The sequence below is a fragment of the Mercenaria mercenaria genome, chromosome 9 (genome assembly GCF_021730395.1).
Source record: "Mercenaria mercenaria strain notata chromosome 9, MADL_Memer_1, whole genome shotgun sequence".
NCBI lineage: Eukaryota > Metazoa > Mollusca > Bivalvia > Venerida > Veneridae > Mercenaria > Mercenaria mercenaria.
In genome coordinates this window covers 83205846-83224055 of record NC_069369.1, presented here as the reverse complement: position 1 = coordinate 83224055, position 18210 = coordinate 83205846, and the positions used below count along the sequence as shown (strand labels likewise).

Here is an 18210-nt window from a genome sequence, read left to right as displayed (position 1 = left end):
AAGAATTTTGCATCACAGAAACTGTACAAACTTTTATCCTTAACATTTTTGGGGGTCATGCTTACTGGCTCCTCTTTGAGGTAGGACAGATTCTGAGTTACTTTCTATGTATACCAATATAAAATATAATGATGAAGTTTTTGTTGAATATTTCTCTCAAAGGACAAAATGGCCTCTTGTCAAGGTTTAATTGCATGCATGAACCATTATTATGTCAGAAATTTGTGTGTATTTGATTCTTTTCTGTGCTATAACAGTTTCTGTCATGAAGAATTCAGCTTCATTTTGAACAAATGAATAACTATATCTGTGTGTTCATGTACAAATGGCACTTGAGCTGCTTGTTTAGTCCTTGCTGAATCTTCCATTTAAATGGATATTTTTAATCTGAATGCTAAAACATCCATATAATGTCTAATGAGTTCTAAAGCACATGATCAATTTACAGTACACACACTTCTATATCATGATGATATAGTTTGTATGTGGCCTCATATTTTGTTACAGAACTGGCTTTTAAAAATCATATGGGTCAGAAGAAATGGTGGTTCACAAATCTTTGAAATTTACTAACATTTGATTGATTTTGAACAACATGAATTGCAGCACAAGCTGCTCTTGCACAATGTGACAGTGGTTATACTTCAAATATCACAAACGAATCCACTATTTTAGATCATATTTAATTATTAATGATCAAAGTACATCAAGAAATCTGCATACAATATTACAAGTAACATAGGATAAGATAATATTTTTTTTTTAGTCCGGACAATATATATAACATGGCTTGTATACTTTAGAAAAGACAATCAAGTGTCAGTAGTGAATATTTATAGTAGATTCATACTGCTGGCCGTCTTGGAATATAATGGCCATAATAGTTTATGTCTTGATTACATAAGGGTATATATTTTATATAACTGTTCCAAATAACATCCTTTATCGTGATGTAATCAATTATTTCGCCATTTCCAAATAAAAGAGTTTTGGCGGCCATCATTGATTTTGGCAGCCATATTGATTTTTCGATATAAATCGCAAATTTATTCGAAGCGTAGTATATATTCTACTATTATTCCAAAGCTTTTTTACAGGATACACACTCTTGTTTTGCCATTTTCTTAGTATACTGAATTATGGTGACCATCTTGGATTTTGGTGGCCATCTTGGATTTCCACAAACCGCTTCCCTGTCTTGAATGAAGCGTATAATATTTATCTACTACTATGCCAAGTTTCATGCTTTTCAAAGAAGGTGCACAATTTGCCCCTTTTTATGCACGGATTTCTTGGACTACAAGTTACAAAACTGAAATATTTGCCTTGAAAAACGTTATTTTTGTTTTTCTTGAGTGTAGTAACATATCAAATAAAACAACAGTTTAAAGTTTTTTATCACATATAAAAACAAATAAGTTAAGTGGAGAATGGCCTAAATTAGATAGAAAAATGCCAATATACAATGTCAATATGGTAGATGAAAAATTTGCAATAGATTTTTGGTAAATTGTAAAAAAAAATAACTCCATGCTTATATTACACCAGTTACATCAAATTTACAGACACCTTAGCAATATAGATAATGATTATCCAACCTGAAAAAAAGGTAATAGATAGAAATTTAAAAACACATATTTAAATGATGAAGAATGTATTAATTTAAAACTATACATATAGACAAAATATTTAATAGATCTATGTCAGTAAAATATGCCTGATAAATATCATAGGGACTTTGTAAATTTGAAAATAAGATAAAACCATAATTCATGCAACAAAGAAATGTGAAAATAGATATTCTAAAGAGTAGATGAAAAAAAATTCAATGCCAGAATGTAAAATTGCTAGTCCAGAAAAAGAGATCCAAAAATTATATGAAATTAAAGCAAAGGAGCACAAATTAGGTCGAAGAGTAGAATACATATAATACAAAACATATTCTAAATCTTAAAAAATTCTAAATAATTAAACATGAAAACTTTTAAACTGTATTAAGTTAGATAACAAAAATATTGCAGGTATGTCAAACAATTACTGAAAGAGACTTTATAAAACGCCTTATAAATCTGAAGGAGCAAATATAGCAAGTATTTTGAATTATATATATTATTTGCTGATACAATTTTTAGAATATAAATTAAATGAAGTTGATGCTAATTTGTGTGAAGATCTTATGACTTGCAAAGAATGCAGACAAACAGTGAAAGATATGAAAGTAAACAAGAGATCACAGAGTGATCTTGGCACCCACCATTGAGCCATTTATGAATGTTCCAAATTTCAAGACTAGCTCAAGGTCAAAACCAAGATCAAAGTTCATTTTGGTACACAAAACTATGCATGTGGTCCAAATTTGAAGGCTGTAGCTTGAGAAATGTGAAAGTAGGTCCCTAGGTCAAAATCAAGGTCAAATTTCATTTCGGAACACAAAACTATGGTGCCGTCTGATAGGAATATGTATTTAAGAGTTAAGTCTATGTTTCGGAGAAAAAAGTTTGAACATCACCAAATCGTAGAAAGAAAGCATTGTTTTAAATGAAAATTTAACAGCATATAAAACATTTATATTATTCTACAAAACCATTGTCAATTTACTCATATATGTATTAAATTCCGGAAAGGGACTACATGAATTAGCTACACTTCTGGACAGTTCAGCGTCCTTAAACCATTACATGTCTTCGTTTTGATGCATTTGCAACAATGTAACCGGTGTTTAAACTTAACAAAAGGTAAAACATCGTTTTTGACAATTGTTTACATTTATTTCTTTACAAATGGCAATCCTGCAGATTATTTTAAGTATCCAGTTCATGGGGACAGAAGAGTAAAACGTGTAATGGACAGATAAATTGTTTGTCAAAATGTTGATTTCTATTGTTTTGTGATATACTGCTAAACCTTAAGCTAGTATTATTACAGAAATTCTAATACCATAAAGTTTTCACAATTGGTGAACAGTGATATAAATACTTTGTTAAAGCTAGCAATATGCTGCAAAAAAAATCATGTCACTTTGTACTTAAACAGAAAATCTTTTTTACTTCTGAGTCTCCATCATATGAGAATTTTGCTCATTTGTTAATACATTTGCCATATTTTACTGCCGAGCGCTTTGCGTTTGCTAGGGTTCTGTTTGCTCTGGTGGTCGTGTGCCTCTCTGGATGGTTGTACGAAGGAATTTAGCTTGTGTCATAAGGGGCACATGGGTATCTGTGGGAACGGGACCCTCGCGGATGCTCAGGATTTTAATTGCAGTATGCTTGCACATCATTTTGTACTTTGTTTTCTTATAATGCATTGTCTTATTTGTAACTGTAAATGTCTTATGCCCTTAAAGGACCATGACTTGAAATAAAAACTTGAAAACTTGTAAAAACTTGTCTTATTTTGAGTGCAAGTGTTATGTGTAGGTACGTCAATGCAAGAACGCATAAAAGAAAAAAGTGTACAAAGGTTTAACGGAATCAATTTATTTGCACAAGTGTGGAAATTAGTGACGAAAGTGTTAGATAAACAAGGGAGTATACAGTTTAGATAGTTAAGGAATCATTTTGACGTTAGACACACAGAGAGATCCATAAAAAAGTAGGGTCCTGCATGTAATAAAGCGGTGCAGATGTCTAGTGAAATTTGAAGGGAATTCGATAAGAGGACTTGCTAATGCAACCAGTCCATGTACTGTATAATACATAAGAAGTCCGGCATTAGATCTACTGTTTTCAAGAGAATGTGACTTTACCAGTTAGTGCCACTGCTTTAGAATATTCACGGTGACCCATATGGACTATTTCAATATGAAGGAAGTCGTGTGCCCATTAGGCTTGGGGGATAACCAGTCCAGATACTGGAAATTTTTGAGATGCTCTTGAGTGTCTCCCACCTAACTAAGAGGCCTGTACTGGTTCTTCCCAGGAAAGACGGCTTCGCGTGTTATACACCGGGCACGTTAAAAAACCAGACTATTCGCAAAGAGCTATGCTAAGTTAGCCGGACAGGCTTGTATCTAAAAAGGATTTCTCTCTATCTGTTCTGGGGGCTTTATCTCACTCTGTTTCTGTGTCTGTACTAGTAGAGGATGAATTTCGCGCCCTGTGTGGCTGCGTTTGCTATATGTAAAGCGCCTTTGAGAACGTGTTTATCATGAAAAGGGCGCTATATAAATCTGGTATAATAATAAATACCAATAATAACCTGATTAACCTGATTAACCTGATTAACAGGGTTACTCGAGTTAAGGGCTGACGAAAATTTTACTTTGCATCACTATCTGTTTTCATGTTAATGCAATTTTCGACTTTGTGTGATTTTGTGGGCTTAGATGCAACCTGCTCAGATCTTTTCTTGAGAAGAATTATTGACCATGGTTGTCGTACAGGACAGGCGGAACTAATGCAGAGTTTTAATAAGTATATGAAAAGTAAATTGTCTATAGTAAAGTACACGCGTTCTAATTTAAATCAAGGTTGTATTTTTTTTCTTTTATAGTACACACGTGTAGTTTACTTGCTAAAGTAACTATATACCTCAGGTGTACTTTTATTAAACTTCATGAACTGCTATGACTGGCATTCTATATAGTACCCGTGAACTTCTAAGACACGTCAGATCTTAGTTTACTTTAAAATCTTTTGTTCAAATAACCTTCGACCTGTATTCGACACACTAAAAAAATATCAAAGGAAATATTTCGGTGCTTACGCTAACTTCGCATGTTTGTGCAGAGAGTACAAAATTTTGAAATAAAGTTTTTGTTTACAATATCTTCCTTTTTTGTAATGATATGTACTCCAGTGCATTATGATGTGCTTCAGAACACAGCGTGGAATTTTAGTTGTAATTAATTTAGGCATTTAAACCTACTTCCTCCATACCACAATCGGCCCAGTGGCCGTTACTAAAATTATATGTAAGGTCAGCTTTATTATGCGAAGAATAGGTAAAGCTATTACTGTATACACCATTTCGCCGGCGTCGGCATCCCGATTTGTTAAGCGTATTTTTTGTAACTATAGGGTAGTTCTGTGGATAAAGACTTGGAAGCCAAATGACACGGGTCCGATTCCCAGCCTGGGCACTGGAATTTCTGAAATGCTTTTAATAGTATTTCCCACTTATACAACACTGGTTACAATCCTTCGGGATATTCTCACGCACATCCCCACCCACCCCCAACATATACCCATCCGCTCCTACAACCTTAACAGGTTCAATAACTTTATTACCCGTTTTAAAAATACATTATGCCAACTTTATACACTAGGACTTTTATTTTATACACTAGGACTTTTATAGACTCCACACACCACTTCAGTGTAAAATTGTGACATGGGTTACATAAGTTCCATAACTCTGTTTTACTTTTTCAAAAAGTTTTGCCCCTTTTTGGGCTAAGCATTTTTTGTTAAGTGTTTGCATGTAAGCTGCTTTCTCAATAACCACTAAAACAACGCAGTATTGTTCACTTTACTAGCAATGATCAGGTTCTATGACTAAGGTGTCTCTTTTCCAACTTCAATTTTTGTACGTCAGCTGGTGCCTCGAAGGGGAAAGTCCAATGATTCTTACTTACATTTAAGCAAGATTGATTTTTGTATTTGTTTTTGTTATTTGTTCACCCATTTTATTTAAATGTGTGTCAGAGATTTTGTGTAGTCGAGCGTTGCTATCCTCCGACATTGTTACTTGAAGAGCTGTGCAAATTTGTATAACAGTTCGCTCATTTATTTATTGCTATTGCTGCTTTGCAATACAAAAAAAAAAAAACAATGCGTAAAGAAATTGTTCTAATATTTCTAGGCGTCAAGGCCTCGTCAGTTGAACAAGGTGTTTTCGGTCCTACCAGTGCCTCTCGCTGTAAGCCTGTGATACGCTAATGCAAATATTAGTTTTTGCACAAGGGCGGATCGATTCCGCCTTCTATTGCCTAATACGCGTATCTTTTGTAATAATGCACTATATTTATCTATATAATATCTACTGTGTTCATATAGCTAGTTTGTCTCAAACTAGTCCGCCACGCGAGCAAATAAATGACAGAAAGAAAATATAAGCGCACAATATCAGTTGAACTATATATGAGACAAAAAGTACTATGTACAAATAATAGTCAGTAGACATTTACAGTAACTTGTGAAATATTTGTTAAGAAAAGAGCAAATTAAATAGATATCGGACATTTTGTATGGATTTTATTTATCTGAATAAATATTTTTGTTAACAAAGTAAATAAACGAGGTGATTCACACCAAAGGAGAGGAAACCGCAACCCAAAAATATCACCACGCACTTTTATATTGTTTCACTATCATTCATTACCGCTAAAGGATTATCAGTTTTCTATTTAACTGATCGTGTAGCTTGAAAATCATTCATTTTCATATAAAAAATTTGGAATAATTTCGCGGGAATGATAGAAGAAATTTTTCAGAGTTATAACTTTGCTACAACTTTTGTGATATTATTGTTACTTTTACTCTGGAGTTTCGCCGCTAAACGACCGGAAGACGCACCCCCGGGACCGCACGTGTTCCCAATTTTAGGGAATATTCCTTCATTGATTAGCAAGGACCCTATTCGTAGATTTACCGAGCTACGGAACACATACGGGGACATCTACGGACTCTATATAGGTAAAGACTTTACCGTGATCCTTAATGGCTACGATGTCATTCACGATGCCCTTGTCAAAAAGGGAGATGTGTTTTCTAAAAGACCTCGGTCAGAATTTCATCAGCTGATGTTTAAAGAGCCTGGTATCGTTTTCGCAAACGGGAAAGAGTGGAAAGAAAACAGAAAATTCGCACAACTGGCGCTAAACGAGTTCGGTTATGGATGGACCGAAAAATCTATGGAAGAAAGAATTAACGAAGAGATAGGACACTTCGTGGACAGGATTGAAACGTTTAAACAACCATTTGATATCAGTGAAACTGTAAATCTTAGCGTAGCAAACGTTATCGCCGGGATATTGTTTGGGCAACGTTGTGAATACGACGATTCTAAGTTTATTTCATGTCTTCACAGTGTCGGTGAAGCCGCAAAACTGTTCGCAAGGACTGGTTTGATGATGAGTTGTTTCCCCTTCTTGAAGAGTTTACCGGGTGATCTGCTGAGTCTGGAGAAAATAGAACAAGTAAGGCAGAAACCAAAAATATTTTTGAACAGTATTTGTAAGCGTCATTCTGAGACTTATGACCAAGACAAGAAAAGAAATGTCTTAGATCTGTATATGAAACAGATTGGGCGTGAGCAGAAAAATGGCAGTTGTACGTTGTTTACAGATGTGAACATGCGGGTACTAATGGGTGAACTTTTGAGCGCTGGATCTGAAACAACTGCCACCTGCATCGTCTGGATAATTTTATATCTTATAAAGAACCCTGACATACAGAGAAGATTACAGGAGGAACTTGATGTCGTCGTTGGAAGTGAAAGACAGCCGAAACTCGAAGATAAATTCAAACTTCCATTCTTGGAAGCCACAATTCTTGAAGGGTTACGAATTGCCCCTGTAGCTCCACTATCTGTCCCTCATGCTGTCCATGACGATGTGACCTTTAGGGGTTATACCATACCCAAGGAAACAACGATATTAGTGAATCTTCACTCTGTGCTGAAGGACCCGACTATATGGAAGGATCCAAACTGTTTTCGACCGGATAGATTTTTGAATGAAAACGGCAAAGTAACGGTGCCTGCAGAGTTTATACCGTTCAGTATTGGAAGGCGCGCTTGTTTGGGAGAATCTCTAGCGAGAATGGAATTGTTTCTATACACGGCCACGTTGCTTCAGCGATTCAAGCTTTGTTCAGCCGAGGACGGACGATTGCCAAGTGATCATGGTCATTTGGGAATGACGTACAGCCCATATCCGTTCAAAATCCGCTTAATAAGGAGAAACTAATACTCGAAAATAATCTGTAAGGTAACTAATCTCATGGCGACTAACTAAGCAAAGCCAGCTCCAGAGGTGTTTCACAGGACTGATTTTTAATATTTTTATTTGAATTGGACAATGTGTGTGAAGAAATTTTTTCTTTTTTTCTTTATATTTATAATATATATGTTCATGTTCAATTTATGAAATTTGTAAATGCAGTATAAAATTTATGTTGAAAATGATGTCATTCTCTTTTTAAATGATTAGACTCAAGTATTCATCACCGAGCGTGTAGGCGTATACTTATAAAGGTACAAAATAGTATCTCCTCCGTCATCGTTGCTTTACAAAAAAAAAAAGAAAGAAGAAAAACGTGATATCAGACACGTTGACATAAGATTTCCTAGAATGTACTAATCATTTAGGATGACCTTAAGTTAAACATATCAATATTAACGTGTTTATTTGATGAATCCTTTAGCTTGAATTATATCACCGTTTTATTACTGTTTTTTTACATCTATTTTATTACTGTTCAGGTTTACATACCATGTAGGTATTATAACGCCAGAAAATTGGATCATCCATATCAAGTAAATACATTTTTTATTGATCTGCTCAACTGATGACTAGTATATATACATTTATCATCAAACTCTAAAAAGGGAAAAGGTTAAGATTAAATATTACATGTGTGTTGTGAAGAGATCAATTTTAAGAAAAAACTCAGTCATTTTTTGAAGCCACCTTTCAGTTATGAATTAACGGCGCTTCAAGTTGCAAGTCATCTAAAAGACTTTAAAACATTTCAATCCGTCATATGTCCGACATAGTTGCCAAAAGACGAGGCGACCAAGGTCGACTTCTGGCATGCGGAATGGCTTCCTTTGTGCATTTTCTTAAATGTCGCTTGCAAATTATATTTTCTGGTCAATCTATATAATCTGTGACAGGATTTCTTTATTGTGCAAAATCTAAATATTCTGTATAAATCATTTTAAATGTGTCCGAGGATGGTAGTATTATTTTTTTCAAAGTATCTTTAATAATATCAATTTAATGGCCAAAATATGTATTTCCCCATTGTAAAGATCTGACAAAATTACAATTTCGAAAAGCATTTGTTTAGAAATTTAAAAGTTTTAGCATGGAAATGTTGCATTCATAATAATAGATATATACTGCAAGTTTTAAAACAATCTGTTCGAATAAAGTAAAAACTGATTATTTACAAAAAATGGTATCAAACTGCAATGGAAACTTACAATGGAAAATATCCCATCAAAATCTCTTTTTTACGATAAATTCAGAATCAATTTTTTAGATTTTAGAAATTTAAAGTTTCCTGTAACCAGTCTCGAAGATCTTTAAAAAGATATACCAATGGTATTGTTTAATATTTAAAGAAAATCAAGAAAAACAATGTTACGTAAAAATGGCTCCTCCACTCTGAATATGATGGACAGTTTTCAGTTATTGAAATAACTCTTGGATTTCACTCTACCATCATGTTTACCTGTTTTAGCTGTGAATCGCAAGTGAGCGATCCAGGGCCATCATGACTCTCTTGTCTGTCAGATTTATTTGTTCCTTCCTTCAGTATTATATTGAAAAGTAACGTAGTGACATTTATTGCATATACATTATTTAAGAAGGCATTGTATTGTCTAGAACCCGCTGATCCAATACCTACAACAGACTAAATAATATATCGTAAACTAGACGTTTCACACTCACAAGCTGTTGGCGTTCCGAATATAAACGCTAATCCTTGGCCTAAAATGCACTCATCTTATTTTATGAATGAATGCAGACGTATTTCCGGAGAGAAGTAAATAAGTACGTACTTGATCGTTGAGCATTTATGTAACATCGTATGGGAGGGAGTCGACCAATCCTAATTAGTAATTAACAAGTATATAGTCATTGTTTTGCCCTTTCTAAGTATTGTATCTTATTTGATTCTTTTCCGAATACACACGTTGTTCAAGTCACGAAACGTGTGTTTACTCCCTAAATTGTAAGGCAAATACGTGCGCTTGACAGGAAGTAAAACAACTCGAAACTTGTCTTTTTCCCCCATGGGTTCAGTGTTGTTTTATGTTCTGGTCCTTTGGGATCATAGTCCATTCAATTATGTCTAATAGAGTTCTGCTTCCAAAGGGTATTTTTACAGATTTTATTAGTCTTTTATTAAGATCTTTACATACAGCATCCGTCGGCATATAAGACTGGCTTCTTGGCCATAGTGGTCACAGATCGAATGCAAAAAATATATTAATATATCTAGCAGGACAGAAAACAGCGATTTAGCTTCTCTGAAAGACAAGTCTATCACTTAAACTGACCCTTCTGATAATGCAGATGTTCTGAACAAGCAATTTGAAACCTCAACTGCTCTTTGATCAAAACAATAATGTAAGAATATTGCTTGTCCCACACCAACCCCTAAGATAGTTATATCAATCGATTGTGTTGACTAAATAATCGTAGTGCTATTAATCAGCATTTCATTGGTCCTGATGAAATTTCATCAAAACTACTTAAAGAGCAACTGCTTGTGGTATCGTGTATTTCGCTTCTAGGGGTATAATAACTTCACTTTCATCACAGTTATTTATTTTTTTGAAGATACAACTGAAACAAAATGTTATGAAGATGGAAACTGGACTAAAATTTCATTTAGATTTTAATACAAGGAAATCCGCAGTTTTAATGACATGTACACTACAAGTATATAGAAGAAGTATAGCAAACTATACCATTTAAGATAGCAGTTGAAAAAGTATAGACAGATAAAATGCATTTAATGAGTCCGCTTACATACGAATACGAGAAGAATCATGGTGGATTGAAAACAGATGGTAAGTATTAAGCGATGATTGAGAATGTAAGAAATACAATATGCATGAACAACATTCATACAGTGACTCTTTAAACATGAACTTACACAAGTACATTGAGAAATTAAAGTAATAAAATGTAATATTTACAGATGCGAACAGTTACAAATAAAATGACATGATAGCTTATTAAAGAGTATGAACTGGACAAGTTACTTGACAACGTATGTGCTTTTAATTTGAGATTTTAGACAAAGTCTTAAATGTAGATTTTTTAATCTACAATACTTGCCATGAGAAACTGATATCTTTCATGTGTGATTAAATACTTAAATATGAAAAAGGACAATGTTTTGTTGTATTATGAAAAGAAAAGCCATTCAGTCATTAATTAGAAATGTAAGCATAGTGTTGATATATGTCGTGCACTGACGAACACCAGGATAGAACCGATGACCTTCCCCAAGCCGGATGAATGGTTTAAGTAAAAGATCATTCAACACTGACATGGTGCTCAAACAGACATAATGACGGTTACTCGTATTACTAAATATTCCATCTGCATAAAAGACTAAATTTTAAGTATCAAACTTGAACATTCTTCTTTTTCGTCTATTTTCTCTTCATATGAGCCCTAGAATGCATTATTGGTTCGTTGTCTAGGAACTCGTCCATAAATGATGCTTCAAAGCGTTGAAATTCTCCATCAGTAAATAGTTAGCTATCGACATACAACCAAGACATGAAAATCATAATCGTCTACTTAACTTAAACAATATAACAAAATTCACAGAGACCGATATTTGCTATAGGATATATATAGACTTTTTGTTCATGTGCACAGATGCAATGATTAAAGTACCTAATTATGTCATGTATCATCATATAGAAACGTATAAAGGAAGACAATTAGTTTGAGTTATGTACAGACGTGAATTTCTTGCATACCAGACGGGGATTTCCGGTATTTTTACCGGTGCTGGAAAACTCCATCTTACACCCCGGGGTGTAAGATGACTCTCGTGCTGTAAATGACGTATTACGAACTACATATATGTAGAAGATTTATGTAGTAATTTATATTTTATTTAAAAAACGGAATAAAAATTCAATACCTTGACTGTTCCTATTAGTTCCTGATAGTATATTTCTCGATTCAAATCACGTTATTTTATCAAAAATACATAACGTTACGCTGCAGCTGATAAAACAAAACCGGAACTAAACATTGTTATTTGTTTTGAAACGTCATGACGTCTTTCCTGTTTACGGACGTTGGTTTCCCGCGCTTTGTTTAAATACACTGCTATAAGAAATAGTTCTAAAAGGAAAGCCGTTCGATTGATTTTATTTTTATTATTATTTCTTGAAATCGGTATGCAAGAAAAAGAATCAATCACTGGTCGCGGGTAAAGATGGGAATATCCGGCACTCGGGTAACTGTTTAGGCGGTAACTCGGCTGGAAGCCTCGTTACCGCCTAAGCAGTTACCCTCGTGCCGGATATTCCCATCTTTACCCGCGACCAGTGAAAGATTCTTATAATCTGAAATCAGACGGCTGTATGTTGTAATGTTGAGATCTAGCTGAAGCACCTCTTTTTTGCCTTCCACACAATATGTAGGACAAACTGCCGGACCAATTTCTGTCGTCGCAACTGTTACAAAACTTGATTGCGACTGGCTTTGATAGTAATGACCGGCTAAGTCGGTATCAGGATACTTCGATCTAATACGAGTGGCCAGATGGTCTAGGGTTGACATGCTTGACTAACAATACAGAGGTCCAGGGTTCGAATCGCGGTCCACGGCACTGGAAATTTCTGATACGCTCCTGAGTGTATCCTATCCGAGACCAGTACAGTTATTCCCACGAGAGGCTGCGTGTATCGGTGTTCTACACAGGGAAGTCTATTCACAAAGTTATTAGGTCGTACTTTTTTTCTTGCAAACCAGATGGGGATTTCCGGTATATTTACCAGTGCTGGAAAAATCCATCTTACACCCCGGGGTGTAAGATGACTCTCGTGCTTTCATGACGTATAACGAACTACATATATGAAGAAGATTTAGATCTACGTAGTTATTTATATTTTATTTAAAAAAGAAAAAAGAAATAAAAATCCAATACCTTGACAGTTTCTCTTTGTTCCTGATAGTATATTTCTCGATTCAAAACACAACGTTACGCTGCAACTGATAAAACAAAACCGGAACTAAACACTGTTATTTGTCTTTGAAACGTCATGACGTCTTTCCTGTTTACAGACGTTGCTTTCCCGCGCTTTGTTTAAATACGCTGCTATAAGAAATAGTTCCAAAAAGAAAGCCGTTCGATTAATTTTATTTTTATTTCTTGATATCGGTATGCAAGAAAAAGATTCTGTCACTGGTTATAGGTGCAGATGGGAATATCCGGTGTAATGAAGTATTTCGACCCCCATAGAATAATGACCCCCCGGTCATTATTCTATAGAAAAAGTGACCCCCGGTCATAGTATTATGACCTCCAGATCATAGTACTATGACTCCCCCACGTGAAGTAAACTGAACCTCACGAAGAATATTGACTCCCATAAAAAAACGACCCCCGGTCATTTGGTCAAATTTAGTGAGAACTCATGTATCTAAGGCCTAATTGCTGCATTTTATGCCCCCACTCGGGGGAGGTGGGGCATATAGATTTGCCCTTGTCCGTCCGTCCTTCCGTTTGACCATTAGCCCCAGATACCATCACTTGACACAGAAATCAGAGCATTCCACAACGTGAAAAGGGATTCTATTGCTAGACGCTGTATCATGGTGTATACATTTTTTTCAGGAAAATAACAATTCACAATACATTCTCAAAACACACCAGTGTCAATAATCCCTGCAAACTTCGGTATGAAGTAATTCTTCAGAAAAAAACTGCACAAGAAACTGCTAGCATAGAACTTAGTATTAATAGAAGTTGCAATACTTAGCAGTGGCAGTAAAGTACGGTAGCGGCAACAATAGGAAGTAGTAGTAGTAGTAGTAGTAGTAGTAGTAGTAGTAGTAGTGGCAGTGGTAGTGGCAGTTGCAGTTGCAGTAGCAGCAGCAGCAGCAGCAGCAGCAGCAGAGGAATAAGTGACAGCAACTAGCAGCAGGAGAAGAAGAGGTAGATGTACAAGACGTATTAGTGGAAGCAGGTATAGTAGTATCAGTAGTAGCAGTTGTAGTAGTAGTAGTAGAAGTAGTAGTAGTAGAAGAAGAAGTACTTGTAGTAATAGCAATAGAAGTAGCGGCACCAGTAGTAGTAGTACAATCAAAATGTTAACTATTGGCAATGGAGGGTATTAGAGTTGTAGATCTAGTAAAATTGTCCGTCAGGTTTGTTGGGGATCACTTTTTAATAGATATTATCGTCGAAAGTATTTTTAGGAGCCGGTGTTTTACACGGAAAGAGTAACTTTTTTAAATAGAATAATGTCCGGGAATCGATATTGTATGAGAATTTGAATGTAGTAATTTCGGCAGTGAGTATTTTACACGGAAGGCGTCACTTTTTCTATAGAAAAATAACCAGGGTCGTTAGTCATCTTTAGGCAGTCAGTATTTTACTTGGAGGGGTCAGTTTTTCTATAGAATAATGACCGGGGGGTCGTTATTCTATAGAGCTTTCAAAGGGAGTCAGTTTTTTATAAGGGGAGTCAATATTTTACAGGAAGGAGTCACATTTTCTATAGAATAATGACCGGGGGTCGTTATTCTATGGGGGTCGAAATACTTCATTACACCGGCTCTCGGGTAACTGTTTACACAAATTTTCACCTACAAAATGATTTCCGCGATTCCCATTTACTTTCATGGTACTGGACGGGAAACAGATATCCCTATGTATCTTGGGATTTAACTAAAAGATTTTAAAGTGGTCACCCCATATAATTACTAATTATCACACTACATACACAAATATAGCTTAGGTCCAAAAATAATTCAACATCTATTCACCGAACATAAATTGCTAATGTAAGCTCTATATATTACAAGATCGCAGTTGCCGTCGTCAACAGTTTAGTTTTAAAAATCTAAAGAACAAATAGGAATGTTTGTCTCAATAAATCTCGGACGAGTTCGGTACTGGGTCGTCAGGGGTAAAGACTAAGGTCATAACGTCTGATCATAGGAAAAGCTTGTTAAGACACTAGAGGCCAAATTTTCTGTGACAAGACTTGTTCTACATGTGACAAGACTTGATCAGAATATTTTCCCTATAAAATCATTTTCAATATTGGTTTTTATGGAATCATAAAGCCAAGTTTGAAACTGGGTCTCTCTAAAGTAAAAATAAATTTATCACTGAACCAAATCACAGAAAAAGACCCTTTTAACACTAATAGGCCACAATTATCATTTACGTTCGAGACTGCTTCATCTACCTGGCAGTAAAAACTATTTCAAATCATGCGGGAAAAAACAACTTCCTTAACACTACCTGATACATACACGACAGATCTGCTCATGTTTTCTCGAAGTTTGAAAGCCAGAAACCTTTTTATATCTCAGAAAACTGTTTAGACAAGTGGCCTAATATTCTATATGGTCTATGTTTGTCTTTACTAGATGAAGGTAAAAACTGAGTCATCTAGATGGTAAAGAATGGATCGCTGGGTAAATCATAGAAAGAACTTACAAACGAGTCCTATATTCATGAACCCTGGCCTAAATATTTTCTTTTATGAAATCTAAGCGAAGTTTGAAGGTGGGTCATTGGAATTAAACATTATGTTAAATCATAGAAAATCTTATAAACACTAGATTACATATTTTACCGGATCTACATGAAACCTGGTAATAACGTGTATCTTTGGAAATCTAAGTAAAGTTCGAATCTTGGTCATACAGATTAGTACGTGTCCAGAATATTTCCTATATAGATTCTATCTTAAATTTGACCTGAATTGGTTAGTAGGTCGATTCGTATAAAATCTTGTTCAGAGTTCGTATTTTCCATCTGACGTTCATGAAAACTGGTCAGGTCTTTTTTCTTTCGATCTATCAACTTAGAAACCTGGTGTAGGTAAAGCTTCTAACCGAAGTACATGAAACTTTAATGTGATTTTCTGGTGTCAAAAGCTGGGTCAGGCGAGCGTTCATATGAATGCCTTCTTGTCAGTTAACGGACTTTACTTAGCAAGTAAAGTTCTCAGAACAATGGTCTTGACCAAAGCAACCTAAAACAAGAGCTGTCGGATGACAGCGCGCTCGACTATTCGAAGAATTGATTGAAGAATGGGGTCAAAATATTTCCATAGATTTTCAGACTAAACAAAAAATGTTCCTGTATTTGTGGATTTCGATTAGTCTTGCACTAAATGGCAATGTGTGACCATGATGGCAAATATGTTAAGTTATATGTTAGGCAAAACATGGACTTATATGAAAAATTTAACTAATTTCTAAGTCCAAAAAGGGCCATAATTCAGTCAAAATAGTTGACAGAGTTATGTACTCTTGCCTACAGATGGAAATCATGTTGATAAACTAGTGTTAAAAGTTTCAAAGCCACAGTTCAAACAGTTTTGACAAAACGCTGACTTGTAAGAAAAACTGAACAAATTTCAAAGTCCAAAAAGGGCCATAATTCAGTCAAAGTAATTGTCAGAGTTATGTACTCTTGCCTACAGATGGAAATCATAATGATAAACAAGTGTTTAAAGTTTAAAAGCCATATGTCAAATAGTCTTGACAAAACATGGACATTTACAAAACAGAACCAATTTCCAAATTCAAAAAGGGCCATAATTCAGCCAAAAAAGAAGAAAGAGTTACGTACTCTTGCCTATTGATAGAGACTATTATACTGAACAAGATATAAAAGTTTCAAAGCCATATGTCAAACACTTTACACAAAATATAAACTGGTACGAAAAACTTAACCATGATTTCTAAGTCAAAAGGGGCCATAATTCAGTCAAAATGCTTGATGGAGTTATGTACTCTTGCCTACAACTGGACATTGTGATGGTAAACAAGTGTTGAAAGTTTCAAAGCTTTATCTCAAAAGACTTTGTCAAAATGTGGACTGGTACGAAAAACTTAACCATGATTTCTAAGTCAAAAGGGGCCATAATTCAGTCAAAATGCTTGATGGAGTTATGTACTCTTGCCTACAACTGAACATGGTGATGGTAAACAAGTGTTGAAAGTTTCAAAGCTTTATCTCAAAAGACTTTGTCAAAATAAGAACTGGTACGAAAAACTTAACCAAGATTTCTAAGTCAAAAGGGGCCATAATTCAGTCAAAATGCTTGACAGAGCTATGTACTCTTGCCTATAACTAGACATGGTGATGGTAAACAAGTGTTGAAAGTTTCAAAGCTTTATCTCAAAAGACTTTGTCAAAATGTGGACTGGTACGAAAAACTTAACCAGGGTGTGACGCCGACGCCGACGCCGTGGTGAGTAGGATAGCTCTACTTATTCTTCGAATAGTCGAGCTAATAAAACGTATTCTTCGTGTCTATGCGTGCCATCAAATGTAACAAGAGATCACAGAGTGATCTTGGCGCCCACCAATGTGCCATTTTTGAGTGTTCCAAATTTCAAGACTTACTGACTAGCTCAAGGTCAAATTTTCACTTCCGTACACAACACTGTGCATGTGGTCCAAAGTCGAAAGCTGTAGCTTGAGAAATGTGAAAGTAGGTCACTAGATCAATTTCAAGGACAAAGTTCTTTGTACACAAAACTATGCATGTGCATGAAGTTTGAAGGCTGTAGTTGAGAAATTTGAAAGTAGGTCACTAGGTCAATCTTAAGGTCAACGTTTATTTCGGTACACAAAACTAGGCAAGTGTTCCAAATTTGAAGGCTGTAGCTTGAGAAATGTGAAAGTAGGTCACTAGGTCAAAATCAAGGTCAAATTTCACTTCAAAACACAAATCTATGCATGTGGTCCAAATTTGAAGCCTGCACCTTCAAAAATGTGAAAGTAGGTCACTAGGTCAAAGTTTGTTTCGGTACACAATCCTATGCATGTGGTCTAAATTTGAAGCCTGTAGCTACAGAAATGTGGAAGTCGGTCAATAGGTCAAAGTTCATTTCGATATACAAAACTATGCATGTGGTCCAAATTTGAAGGCTGTAGCTTGAGAAATGTGAAAGTAGGTCACTAGGTCAAATTTCATTTTGGAACACGAAACTATGCATGTGGTCCAAATTTGAAGCCTGTACCTTCAAAAATGTGGAAGTAGGTCACTAGGTCAATGTCAAGGTCAAAGTTTTTATCAGTGCACAAAACTATGCATGCAGTCCAAATTTGTAAGCTGTAGCTACAGAAATGTGAAAGTAGGTCACTAGGTCAAAATCAAGGTCAACTCATGTCAAGGTTCGTCTTGCCACTCAAAACCATACATGTGGTCCAAATTTGAATGTTGTAGATTGTTGACGAGAAGATTGTAAAAGCTTTTCCCTATATAAGTCTATATGAACCGTGTGACCCCCAGGTCGGGGCCATA

The 18210-nt window shown here is 35.3% G+C and overlaps 2 protein-coding genes across 2 annotated transcripts in view; one reads left to right on the top strand and one right to left on the bottom strand.

Annotated features, from left to right (window-relative positions):
- The window catches only part of LOC123547611 (uncharacterized), a 107348-nt gene extending 94398 nt beyond the window's left edge, over positions 1 to 12950 (bottom strand). The window contains exon 1 of the mRNA XM_053551901.1: positions 12858 to 12950. The gene's annotated coding sequence lies outside the window, so the exon portion shown is untranslated. The remainder of the gene's footprint in view (positions 1 to 12857) is intronic.
- On the top strand, positions 5985 to 8127 carry LOC123547607 (cytochrome P450 2U1-like). Its single transcript, XM_045334857.2, has one exon. It carries the CDS (start codon positions 6413 to 6415, stop codon positions 7907 to 7909), a length of 1497 nt encoding a protein of 498 aa, XP_045190792.1. The 5' UTR covers positions 5985 to 6412; the 3' UTR covers positions 7910 to 8127.
- Positions 12951 to 18210: the final 5260 nt, after the last annotated feature.